The sequence below is a fragment of the Macaca mulatta genome, chromosome 1 (genome assembly GCF_049350105.2).
Source record: "Macaca mulatta isolate MMU2019108-1 chromosome 1, T2T-MMU8v2.0, whole genome shotgun sequence".
NCBI classification, from domain to species: Eukaryota; Metazoa; Chordata; class Mammalia; order Primates; family Cercopithecidae; genus Macaca; species Macaca mulatta.
The window spans coordinates 223,746,397-223,759,299 of NC_133406.1; the positions used below are offsets into that span (position 1 = coordinate 223,746,397).

Sequence of the window (12,903 nt, forward strand, 5' to 3'; positions counted from 1 at the left end):
GGCTGCACCTGTAGTCTCAGCTACTCAGGAGACTGAGGCAGGAGGATCACTTGAACCCGGGACTTCGAGGCTGCCAGTGAGCTGTGATCACGCCATGGCACTCCAGCCAGGGTGACAGAGAGACACTATCTCCAAAAAGAAAAATAAATTCAAAATATATTAATTAAAAAAATAAAAATTAAAAAATATTTGTCCCAAAGCTCACAGCAAGTCAGTTGGTGGAACAGCCAGGCTCTAAACACTAAATCCCAGCCCATCTTGCCCCAGAGTCCTGCCCCAAACCCTCTCACTGAACTGACCTCCAGCCAAGAGGAAAGCTCCTTAACTTGGCGTTCAAGGTCTCCCACCTCAACCCTTGCCTTTCTCAGAACCAATGCCCTGACAGAGGAGAACACACAACGTTCTCTCTCCTGCCTCCCACCCTGGGCCTTTGCGCATGCTTGGTCTCTGCCAGGATCACCACCCTGTACAGCCTGGTACTTGGCAGCCTGAGTCCCAGCACTGCCTGTACCAGCTCTGTGGCCCAGTCATGCTCCCCTAAGAGCTCCTGAATTATGGTGGACTTACAGGAGGTTATCGAGAAATGATGCTATGCCTGGCCTGCAGAAAATGCTGTGTAAATGGCAGAAGTCATGTGCACCCATCTGCCAAGTCTGGCCCAGCTCAGATGCTCTCCTTCCCGGAGGTCTTCACTGATTCCCTGGGCAGAGGTGATGCTGCATCCCCCAAACCCTGCTGGTGTGTTGCTGGTACAGCCTCTGCACCCTAGATCTTTTTTTTCCTTCCTTCCTTCCTTCCTTCCTTCCTTCCTTCCTTCCTTCCTTCCTTCCTTCCTTCCTTCCTTTCCGTTCCGTTCCTTTCCGTTCCGTTCCATTCCTTTCCTTTCCTTTTCCTTTCTTTTCTTTTCTTTTCTTTTTTGAGACAAGGTCTCATTCTATTGCCGAGGCTGGAGTGCAGTGGCACAACCACAGCTCACTGCAGCCTTGACCTTCCTAAACTCAGGTGATCCTCTGACCTCAGCCTCCAGAGTAGCTGGGACTACAGACACACGCCACCATGCCGTGCTAATTTTTTAACTTTTTTGTAGAGACGGTTTCACCATGTTGCCCGAGCTACACCTTAGATGGTAGGAGTAGGTATTTTTGTAGCCATCATTCTGCACACCAGGGTTTCTCAGCTTCGACACTACTGATGCGTGGGACTGGATTACGTTATTGTGGGGACTTGTCCTGCGCGCTGTCTGCAGGTACTGCCAAACGTCTCCTGGGGACAAATCGCCTCTTGATGAGAACCACTGACCTCAGCTGTGGAGGGCAGGGAGTGTGTGTCTCACACCTGTGCCACCCCTATGGGCCTAGCCCAGTGCCTAGCCCAGATCCGGTGGGTGAATGGGTGTTGAATCCAGCATCAGCGTGTGTCTGGGTCTGCAGAAAGTTCTGGAGAGAGGCCTCTAGGTCTCACATTAGAAAGGGCAGCAAGTTCCCTGGGGAGCACCCAGGTCCTCCTGGGTGTTTCTCGGTGGCCTCCAGATGAAGGCCTTTCCCTCTAGGATGGTGTCCTGGCCGGGCCCTGCCCAGCAGGTGTGGTTACCTGGATCCAGCGGTCGTTGCGGTTCTCGGCCTGTGGGCAGATGGTCAGCTTGCAGCCGGCCTTCCTGGCCAGCTCTGCCACCGCATCCACAAAACACGTGTTGTTCCTCACACTATGGAGAAGCCCAGGGAGGAGGGGCTCAGGATGGAGCCAGGGCCTGGGGGCCAGAGGAGTCACCCACTGCCCCAAGACTCACCGACACACGTACACCTCTAGGGGCAGCAGGGTGCTGGGTGTCATGATCCAGGGTGCCACTCGGAATACCACAGTGTCAGTGAAGATAGGGGATGCCGAGAAATCCTGCAGGGGCAGACCAGGGGAGAAAGAGCTGGACTTGGAGTCCAGAGGCCTGGGGGGACTCTGAGTCCACCACTGAGGTCTGTAAGAAAGCCCCTTGCTTCTCTGCAAGACGGAAATGAACCAGAGGGGGGGCCAAGAAGTCCGGGGTCTTTCACACCAGTGGTGCCTGGTAGACTTACTAGGAATGGAGCCCTCCCCACCGCCCTTTATTATTATTATTTTTTTGAGACAGGGTCTTACTTTGTTGCCCAGGCTGTAGAGTGCAGTGGGGTGATCATGGCTCACTGCAACCTCAACCCCCCGGGTTCAGGTGATCCTCCCACCTCGGCTTCCCAAGTAGCTGGGACTATAGGTGCACACCACTATGCCTCACTAATTTTTTTTTTTTTTTTGTAGAGATGGGGTTTCACCATGTTGCCCACGCTGGTCCTGAGTGGACCCCCTCTTGAACCCCCTCTGTCCCTACCTCGTTGGAGTCGTCCAGCAGAGTGACATGGAAGGAGATGAGTCCTGTGAAGCCGGCATCGGGGAAGGACAGGCCTTCTACGAAGAAGCGCTCCTCGTCCCCATGGAAGCGGGGTACCTCATAGGACACCTTGTCTTGGCCCAGCACATGCCTATAGGCCTCACACATATCCTCAGGACCTGGAAGGGGAGGGAAGGGGTGGCTGTGACTCCCTGTGGGCCCAGGGAGCATGAATATGAGGGACACAGGAAGAGGTCTGCAGCCTCACCAAAAATTCCAAGTCCTCCAACAACTCCATCCTTTCACCTCCACTGGCAAAGGAGAGGACAGGTAATACACAGCGGGGGCGCGGCTGGGGAAAAGGATCTTCCTTTCTAAGACTGGCGCTCATGTCTTTTTGGAGGGCAATTTGGCAGCATCCAACAAAGTAATGTTTACCCCTAGCCCAGCAATTCCACTACTAGGTATCTTTCCTACAAAAATACATCTCCAGGCTGGGCACGGTGGCTGATGCCTGTAATCACAGCACTTTGGGAGGCCGAGGGTGGTGGATCATCTGAAGTTAGGAGTTCAAGACCAGCCTGGCTAACATGGTGAAACCCTGTCTTTACTAAAAATACAAAAATTAGCCGGGCGGTGGTGGTGCACACCTATAATCCCAGCTACTCAGGAGGCTTAGGCAGGAGGACCGCTTGAACCTAGGAGGCGGAGGTTGCAGTGAGCCGAGGTTACACCACTTTACGCCAGCCTGGGCACAGAGCGAGACTCCGTCTCAAAAAAAACAAAAAACAAAACAACAAACAAACAATAAAAGGTACAGATTCACATAATATTTCTGTACGAGAGTGCTCGATATTCATTAATTCATCAAATATTTACTGTGCAACTACAGTGCACCCACGGGGCACGGTTCTGGACTTGAACAAAGCCCCTGACCTCAAGCAACCTCCACTGTTATAAAATCAAAACACTGCAAAGCACTGTGATGTTCGGAGAACTGTGTAAGTCACAGCACCTCTATGCTTAGGAATATTATACAGCAGTGGAAAAGAATGAAGTGGAGCTCAATAAATACCAGGAAAGACGTGTGGGATTATCACTCAATGAAAGAAGCCGGTTGGAAAGCAGCATATGAACACATGCCGGAGAGCATGTATAATAAAGTTGGGAAGCGCACAACCCAACTCGTTAACAGCGAGAGTCAGATTTAGGCCAGGTGTGGCGTCTCACGTCTATAATCCTAGCACTTGGGGAGGCCAAAGTGGGTGGATTGCTTGAGCCCAGGAGTTCAGGACCAGCCTGGGCAGCAAGGTGAAACCCTGTCTTTACCAAAAAAAAAAAAAAAAAAAAAAGAAAAATTAGCAGGGTGTGGTGGTACATGCCTGTAGTCCCAGCTACTTGGGAGGCTAAGGTGGACGGACTGCTTGAGCCTGAAAGGTGAAGGCTGCAGCGAGCTGAGATCACGCTGCTGCACTCCAGCCTGGGCAACAGAGCAAGACCTTGACTCAAAAATAAATAAATAAATAAATAAAATAAAAAAGTCAGATTTAGAGACGGGGTAGAGAACTCTCAGGTTTCATTTTCTATACTTCCATATTGTCTTTATTTTAAAAATTGTTATTATTTTAAAAATGTCATTGTCATTATTTAAAAAATAAGCGGCTGGGCGTGGTCGTCACGCCTGTAATCCCAGCACTTTGGGAGAATAAGGTGGGCGGATCACGAGGTCAGGAGATAGAGACCATCCTGGCTAAGACAATGAAATCCCGTCTCTACTAAAAATACAAAAATTTAGCTGGGGGTGGTGGCACATGCCTGTAGTCACAGCTACTTGGGAGGCTGAGGCAGGAAAATCGCCAGAACCTGGGAGGTGGAGGTTGCAGTGAGCCAAGATCGCACCACTGCACTCCAACCAGAGCGACAGAGCGAGACTCCGTCAAAAAAAAAAAAAAAAAAAAACATCTTATTACTTGTATACAGTTTTACTTTCTCAAAGGCATTTAGATTCTTACTTTATTTCTTGTGATTTGGGCACTGTGACTATGTAAAACAACAGCTATCTATATTTGGGGGGGAACACAAACTGAATTAATTAGGGGTGAAATTTATAGTGTTTGGGGTTGGTTTTACAATACTTCAGCGAGACAGACAAAACAGTGATAATTGTTTAATCTGAGTGACAGGCATGTGGGGATTCATCGGCCTGCTTTTTGTGTATGTTTGAAATTTTTGATAAGAATTTCTACACATGCTTAAAATGTATTTGAAAAGTTCATTCATCCAATAAAATGACATCAGGCCAGGTGTTGTGCTGGGGGCACCAGTTCGTCAGTTCCAAAGCCCCCACTTCTGACTGTTCTTACTGTGACCCGCCACCCACCAGGGCATCTCCCAGAGTGTGAGCAGGACCTGCCCATGGCCCAAGGCAGGAAGACGAGGTTCCCTGGCAGGTAACCTAGCAACAGGGCACAGACGGCAAGGGGGAGTGGCACAAACTCACCGCAGACATGGAAGACCTGTGCCCGTTCGGCATCATAGCTGGAGGTGTGGAGGACAAGTTTGTGGTCGTCAAAGAGGGCTGCAGGGCCCTGCGTCCGCAGGACCATGACAGACATATCTTCCAGGTCTGTGAAACCAGACAGAGTGGTAGTGACTCAGGGGAGTCCTGGCCACTGGCCTCTTCCTCTGCTGCCTCGCTCCCTCCCCTGGTCAGTGGGTATCAAGACCTGGGTCTCCCAGCCCCAGCTTTGTGAAAACCCTGGAAGCTATCAAGAACAAACCACGAGGACATCTATGCTCTCCTGGACTCATGTTTCCTCAATTGCCCAGAGAAACATGAAGTGTGGCATAGCCAGCCGGTGTCTGACACACAACAGGTGCTCCAGAGAAGCGAGGAGGGTAAGACCATGGGGCATTTTGCAGGTGTGGGTTCTGGTGTCCGTCCCAGCATCCCTCCCTGTGACACGGTACAAGCCCCTCCCTTCCGGAGCCCGAGCATCCCCATCTCCAATGGTCCCCACTTCAGAAGGCAGCCATGGGCTTCTTCCATGGACAGCGCCTAGCACACCCTGGAATATTGCAGCTCATTCTCCATGGGGCTGGAATTCAGGACAGATGGGCTTAGCAAGAGGTGGGGTGTCACAGAAATGCAGGCCAGAGGTGCAGAAGGAGGAGGCCCAGATTTGGGTTTGAGAGGGGAGGCCCTGGATCAGACACCGTCTTCAGGGAGTCTCCTTGCTTCTGAGTCTCAGCATCCTCATCTCTAAAGTGGAGTGATGATACCGTCCCACTTGGATGATTCAACGAGAATTTGGGGAAAGGGCCTGGCACACAGTAGATGCTCAAACAATGCTAGCATCCTCTGCTCCCCTGGAGGAAGAGAATGGCTAAGTGGCTCATTTCCAGAGCTTCTGCCCTGGCATGTGAGTGCCTGCTGGCACTAGAGACACTAGGGAGGGGCAGCTGCCAGCCTGAGATGGGTTTTGAGGAGCATTGAGGAGTATCTGGAGGCTGGCGCTCTCCCCTGGACTCTGGCCTCAGAGTCCCGTGGGTCGGTTGGAACTCCCAAGGGGTAACTGAGCAGTGACCCTGGACACCTGGGGACTCAGGCTGCCCTGGCCTCACCTTGCAGGCAGCACACGTGCTCGTCGCAGTTGTCCTGGACACCACAGCTTGGATCATCACGGTCACAGTTCACTAGCAAGATGCCACCATACCCCCTGGGCCCCCAGACCCACTGCCGCTGCCAATGGCAAAACATAGCCAGTGGTGAGGGCTCAGATGAGACCTGTGCCTCCCTGCCCAGGAACCCCAGCCTGGCCTGTAACCACCCCACCCTGTGAGGTTAGGTCCACGTTCTCGAAACACCTTCTCAAGACATGGCAATGGCAATGGCTCTCTATTGCCCACACCATCCAGTCCAAAGTGCAGAGCTGTCTTTCATGGCTGGCTGTGATGGGCCTTCAGCCAACATCCTCTTTCTCAATAGGCAACCTCCCGATTATAGGACCACATGCCTTACTCTGTGCTCATTCCTCCATTAAACCCTCCTTAGTTTTGCTTCTGCCATTCCCTGCACCTGGAATGCCATCCCTCCTGCATCCCTTCAGAGCCCAGTTCAAGGGCACGTCCCTCCAGGAAGCCTTCCTCTCCTGCCCAGCCCACCTCGACTTTCTCCTTTAACTCCCAGGGCACCAAGTCCCAACACAATTCAGTCCCAAGTTCTTCAACAGTTTCATATTTGGTTTCTCTTCTCACCTAGGTCAGGATCAGCACATTATGAACTGTGAGCCAAATCAGGCCCGCTGCCTGTTTGTATAAATAAAGTTTTATTGGCACACAGTAACATGCATCTGTTTGTGTATTAACTGTGGCTGCTTTCGCACTATCATGGCAGAATTGAGACCATATGGCCCACAAAGCCTAAAATACTTCCTATGTGACTTTTCATGGAAAAAGTTTGCCCACTCCTGACCTAGATTATGAGTCCAGAAGGTCTTGATCCCACAAACCAAGGCCTAGCTCAGGGCTGGGTACTTCCATGCCTGATAATTCCTGGTGATGATTTTTCTCCTGGTGAAAGAAGATCCCCAGCCAGCCATGCCTGGTTTCTGTTTTTGGCTCCCTTGGCCTCAGTATCAGCTGGGAGGCAGGGGGATATCTGTAATGGCCTCGCCCTTCTTAACCCAACCTAGAGCAAGCTCCAACTGTACTCCTGCTTCCTGGGCCCAGGCAGAGATGCTTACCTTGTCTACAAAGGTCCTGTCCTGCCTTCCTTCACAGTTCAGGTCGCAATCCAGAGAGATGTCTGTAAGAGGAGGCGGAGGGTAAGTCACTACAAGGTTCCCAGGAGCCCAGGGCAGGCCTTGATCTCAGGGCTTGTCTGGGGCTGTTCAAAGGCAAGTCATTTCCAAGGAGACACCATCCAAGAGGTGAGGGCATCTGCACCCTCTGGGCTGGGGAAAGAGGCCTGAGGCAAGAAGCAGGGTCACAGCAAAGGCCCAGGACAAATGCTGCCACCTCTAGGAAACCTTCCCTGACCACTTCCTATCTGCATCCTTGCAGCCCTTGCAGTCCCAGGCACGGCCTGAACTGAGCCCAGGTCTCCAGGAACATTCTTGTCTATATAAAGCCGCCTCATCTCCTTGGAATGGGGTAGCAAACCTGGACTTCGGTGTCAAACAGATGTGAACACGAACCCAGGTTCTGCCACCTACTGACTGTGTGTCCTCTCTGAGCCACTCACAGTCCCCAAATCCCACCCCCATCCCACCTTCTTAACATTTATCCCTAGACACTGGGGGAGATTTCACAATGCAAATGGAGCATTCAAGAGGTCAGATCAATCTTCCTGCTCTGAAAAAAAAAAGTAGTATTCTTAGTTCTTAAAGAAGCAGCAGTGAGGAGCACGGAGGGAGAGAAAAAAGAATAAATTGGATAGGATTTTTTTTTTTTTTTTTTTTTTTTCCCGAGACAAGACAGGGTCTCTGTTGCCCAGGCTGGAGTGCAGTAGCATGATCATGGCTCACTGCAACCTCTGCCTCCTGGGCTCAAGTGATCCTCCCACTTCAGCCTCCTGAGTGCTGGGACTACTGGTGCATGCCACCATGCCCAACTAATTTTTGTATCTTTCATACAGACAGGATTTCACCATGTTGTCTAGGCTGGTCTTGAACTCCTGGGCTCGAGTGATCCACCCACCCCAGCCTCCCAAAGTGCTGGGATTACAAGTATGAGCCACCACGTGTGGCCTGAAATTATTTTTAAACTTGCGAAAAGATACTCAACCACCATGCAACAAGTGGATAAATCTCACAAACATAACATGGGGCAAAAAGAATATACATGATATGACTGCATCCATAGAAAATCAGATGGTAAAATGAGACCATGTTATTTGGGTATGCATATTCAGGAGATAAAACCATAAGGAAAAGCAAGAAAATACTTATCACAAGATAGTGGTTACCTGTAGGGGAAGGAGGGAGTTATGATCAGAGAGGGACATTGAGGGGGACTTTGGGGTGCTGGTAGTGTTTTATTTCTTGGGCTACTCTTGGGTTTATTTCCTGGGCTATTCTTCAGTTTGCTTTGCAATTATTCGTGTGCGTGTGTGTGTGTGTGTTCATATGATTTATACACATATGTATGTAAAATAAAGCTTTATGTACTTTTCTGTCTATGTTGTTTTCCAATGATCATGTGTGTATGCATTTGGGCTGCAGATGGGGAATGCCTAACCTCACTCCTAACTAAAGAAAGGCAAAGTAAAACAACAGTGAGATGCCAACTGATTGGCAAAAAGGGAAAAAGTTGATAATGCAGTGTTGGCAAAGCATATATGCAGTTGGCAGACATGTATACTGATACAATGTTTTTGGAGAGCAATTTGGCAGTATCTATCAAGTTAAAAAATATAGATTCTCTATAACCTAGAAGTTCTGCTTCTAAAAAATGCCTCCTACAGATAAAGCATTTTCAACTTCTTTGCTTATTGCTTCGCAAGTGTGTGAGCCAAAGCAAACTCCCACCCACTCCTTTGTAAGGAGTTTCCCAGCTTCACCACCTTGGCAATGCTCAGTTAGGCATCTTTTAATTTGGGTTTTGATCACTGGGGCTTTCTCTTCTGTGAATTGCTTATTCATGTTTTTGCCCATTTCTATTATTTTTGTCCTTTTCTTATTGATTGGAGTTCTTCATATGCTATATGCACCAAGTCAGCCGTATGCATTGCAGATTTCTTCTCCTAGTTCATAGTTTGGCTTTTTACTTGTCGTCTGTTGCACATAAATTTTTAATTTCAATACAGTCTAATTTAGCAATCTTTCCCCTTACGATCTTTGCACTTTCATTTTGCCTTGTTAAAGAAAATCTTTACTATCTTGAGGGTACAAAGATATTCTTTTCTAAAAGCTTTATAATTTTGATTTTCACCTTAAGATTTTTAACTGACTTGAAATTTATTTTTGAGTATGGTGTGAGGTAGGGCTCCAAGTTCATTTATGGCCACACAAGCATGGGTCTGTCTCTGGGTTCTCTTATTTGCTCCATTGCTCTATACCAATTTCACAATGCCTCAAGTACTATAGCTTGAAAAAAAAGTCTTGATATTTGGAATTGTGAATCCCTCCACCTTGTTCTTCATCAAAATCATCTTAGCTATTCTTGACCTTTGCTCTTCCATACAAGTTTTAGGATCAGCTCTGTAGGATCTTTTTACTCTGTATAGTAAAAAGCCATGTTGGGGCTGGGCACAGTAGCTCACACCTGTAATCCCAGCACTTTGGGAGGCCGAGGCAGGCAGATCACCTGAGGTCAGGAGTTCAAGACCAGCCTGGCCAACACAGCGAAACCCTGTCTCTACTAAAAATACAAAAGTAGCTGGCCGTGAAGGCATGCGCCTGTAATCGCAGCTACTCAGGAGGCTGAGGTAGGAGAATCATTTGAACCTGGGAGGCGGAGGTTGCAGTGAGCTGATATTGTGCCACTGCACTCCAGCCTGGGCAACAACAGTGAAACTCCATTAAAAAAAAAAGCCATGTTGGAATTTCTATGGGAATTGCATTGAATTTAGACTGTCTGATACTGTCACAGAGCTCTTAGATTTCTTATGTTTTTTCATTTGTTTGTTTTATTCTTTTTTCTCTTTGGGTTTCAGTTTGGGTAACTTTTATTCACTTATCTTCAAGTTCACTGATTCTTTCCTAAGCCGTGTCAGGTCTACTGGTGAAACCTTCAAAAGCATTTTTTAAATCTCCATTATTATGGTTTTTATTTCTAGCATTTCCATTTGACTCTTTCTTAACAATTTTCTTCTCTGTTGAAATTCCCCATCTGTTCATGCACGTTGTCCACCTTTTCTACTAGAACTCTTAACATATTAATCACAATTACTTTGCATGCCCTGTCTGATAGCTCCAACATCTGAGTCATCTTGCATGGAGTTTATATATCCATTTGTGGAGGCTTAGCAGAAAAACTTTAAGCTGGCAAAAGCAAGGTCCAGTTTCATGTCTATAGTATGCTTCAATTTGCTTACAAAATAGTAGGGATATACAGGTATGTATGTGCCTTCATATATAAGCTCAGCATATCTCCAGGAAAATGCTGGGTTTGGGGAACTAGAAGTCTTGAGTTGGAGGGAAGGAGGTTTAATTTTCAATGTATACTCTTTTGTACTGTTTGAATTTTTAAAATGTGCCCTTGGCCACACCATTCACATGGCCCCCAACTTACCAACACAGGTGAGGTAGAGCACCGCATAGGCCAGGGGCAGAGGCTTGTGGCTGGAGTGGTAGGAAATCTGAACCTGTGGAGAGTTGGGCACAGAGTGATACCAGCAGAAGCCAAGAGCTCCCACCCCAAAAGATAGTTCTCGGGGATCTGGTAAGGAGGGGAAGGGGCTCCAGGAACCTTGCTCTTTCTTTAACCTCCTCTGTGCCATTTATTTTTCTGTGTCTTGGTTGGCACATCTGTAAAACGGGAGCTATTTGTAAGAGCTTCTCTAGAGACTTGGGTCCCAGTCCCTCCAATAACCTACTCCGTGATTTTTGACAAGCTCTTACTCCCCTTTGGGTCTCAGTTTTGCCATTTGTAAAATAAAGGGTTTGGACTAGGCAGGGTTTAGGGACACTCTCCAAGCCAACATTCTTGTCTGTGGGACTCAGGCCTGGGCTTGAGCCTGGAACCTCTGGGTACTCTATGACCTTGGCCAAGGCCTCTCACCTCTCTGAGCCACCTCAGTTTTCTCATCTGCAAAATGGGAAAAGGTCTCTACCTCTATAGGTCTCTACCTCAGAGGCTTGCAGTGCAGCTTGGAAATGATAAATGTAAAAGACTGAGTCCATAGGAAGTGCCCGAGAAATACCAGCTACTGTTATCAGTGGGCAGATGGCATCTGGTGGGGTGGGGGGTGGTTAAATGCAGGACTCTGGGGTCAGATGGCCTGGACTCAGATTCTGGATCCTCCACTTTTGAATATCCCAGGAAAAGTTACTGATCTTCTCTGGGCCTCAATTTCCTCAACTGTAAAGTGGGGATAATAATAGTTCCTACCCCTTAGGACTAATTAGAGGCTGTGAAGATGAAAGGAGTCATGCATGGGGCATGTGCAGCTCGGTGCCCGGCCCACAGTGAGCACCCAAGAACTGTTACAGGGTGAGGATGAAGATGGCGAGGATGATATTTGTTTGGAGGCAGACGAATCCAAGGCATCCAAGTTCCCTTTAAAGCAAGACCCTCCTGTTGGGGTGCTCCCTCCTGATGTGGGTCTCTCAACTCTCTGCTTCTGATGTTTGAATTTCAGCCAGAGGGGAAGATCTTGCAGGGGCCACTCACCTCCTTAGTCCTGGGAGCCCCTAAATCCTGCAATTACTGACCCCCACGTGTCAATCACCAGCAGTGATGCTTGCCTCAAACATCCAGTTACTAGGATCCTGGCCAAAGGCCGGATTGGGAGCAGGGGCATATGGCGGGCAGGGGAAAGAGTGGGAGAGACTCTGAACTTCCTCCATCCCACCAGCCATCATGGCCAAGGAATTCAAGGCGGGGAGTACCCACACCATCCCCAGTTCAACCGGCACCAAGGTGAGGCCCCTCACAGGCTGGCCAGTCCTCTTGCACTGCCCCTGGGACTCTGTCCTGACTCTCACCAACTCTGCCACTCGCTAGATCATGTGACTTCAGGAAGGCCACGCCCCTTCTCCGTCTTACTTTTCTTGCCTGTTAAATGGGTTCACTGGGTCCTGCACCATGTGCCTCACAGAGCTCAGTGGAGAGGCTCAATTCAGATGCATGGCTGGGAACAGAGGTGGGGGTGATGGAGGGAGGCTGCCCCCAGGGGTCAGGCAGGTCTGCACTGAATTCTAGCTCTCCTGACCATTAGTATGTGGTCCAGGGACAGTTACTCTGAACCTCAGTTGTCAGTTGTCCCATCTGTGAAATGGGCATCAGTCCCCTGCCTCTCTGGGCTGCTGTGAGGGCCGGATGAGGTCATGGCTGCCCAGTGCCTGGCACGTGGTCAGTGCTCCTTAAAGGGCCAGTTTCTGAAACATCGCTTCTGACATGGAGTGGATCCCACTACTCCCACCCTCCAAGTCCTGGTCCCCATCAGCCCTTGAAGTGAACATCACCTGTGCCAAGTTTAATGGCCACCCATTTCTCCCATGTGTTAAACGTCTCCTACCCTGCAAATATGGTCAGGAAGAGAGTGGATTAGGGATAGCAAAGCACCTTGGGGAAATTGTCACCTAGGAAGGGGGTCTCCCCAGGCACCGGTGTCCCTCCCCTGTCCCTGCTTTCTCTCTTTCATTCAAAGTGGCAGAGATCCCCTGATCAACCCTCAGCCTATATATGGGGAAACTGAGACCCAACTCAGCAGAACTGGGACAACTCCTTCTCCAGGGGGTCTTGGGAAGCAAGAGAAGGAGCAACACTGGCTCCTGTGGCACTCCGCAGCAATGATAGGACACAGGGGTTCTGATTATTCCATTTTACAGATGGCAGACAGAGGCCCCGAGGGGTGATACGGCTTTCCAAGGACACAAGGT

General features: G+C 49.2%; 1 protein-coding gene across 1 annotated transcript in view; it reads right to left on the reverse strand.

Annotated features, from left to right (window-relative positions):
* PADI3 (peptidyl arginine deiminase 3) overlaps positions 1 to 12,903 on the reverse strand; it is a 38,898-nt gene that overhangs the window by 13,389 nt on the left and 12,606 nt on the right. Inside the window, exons 3-9 of the mRNA XM_001089024.5 lie at positions 10,592 to 10,664; positions 7,102 to 7,163; positions 5,981 to 6,098; positions 4,857 to 4,982; positions 2,357 to 2,535; positions 1,787 to 1,890; positions 1,591 to 1,702 (exon numbers count right to left, since the gene is read on the reverse strand). Of these exons, the coding sequence (XP_001089024.2) occupies positions 1,591 to 1,702; positions 1,787 to 1,890; positions 2,357 to 2,535; positions 4,857 to 4,982; positions 5,981 to 6,098; positions 7,102 to 7,163; positions 10,592 to 10,664 (774 nt within the window). The remainder of the gene's footprint in view (positions 1 to 1,590; positions 1,703 to 1,786; positions 1,891 to 2,356; positions 2,536 to 4,856; positions 4,983 to 5,980; positions 6,099 to 7,101; positions 7,164 to 10,591; positions 10,665 to 12,903) is intronic.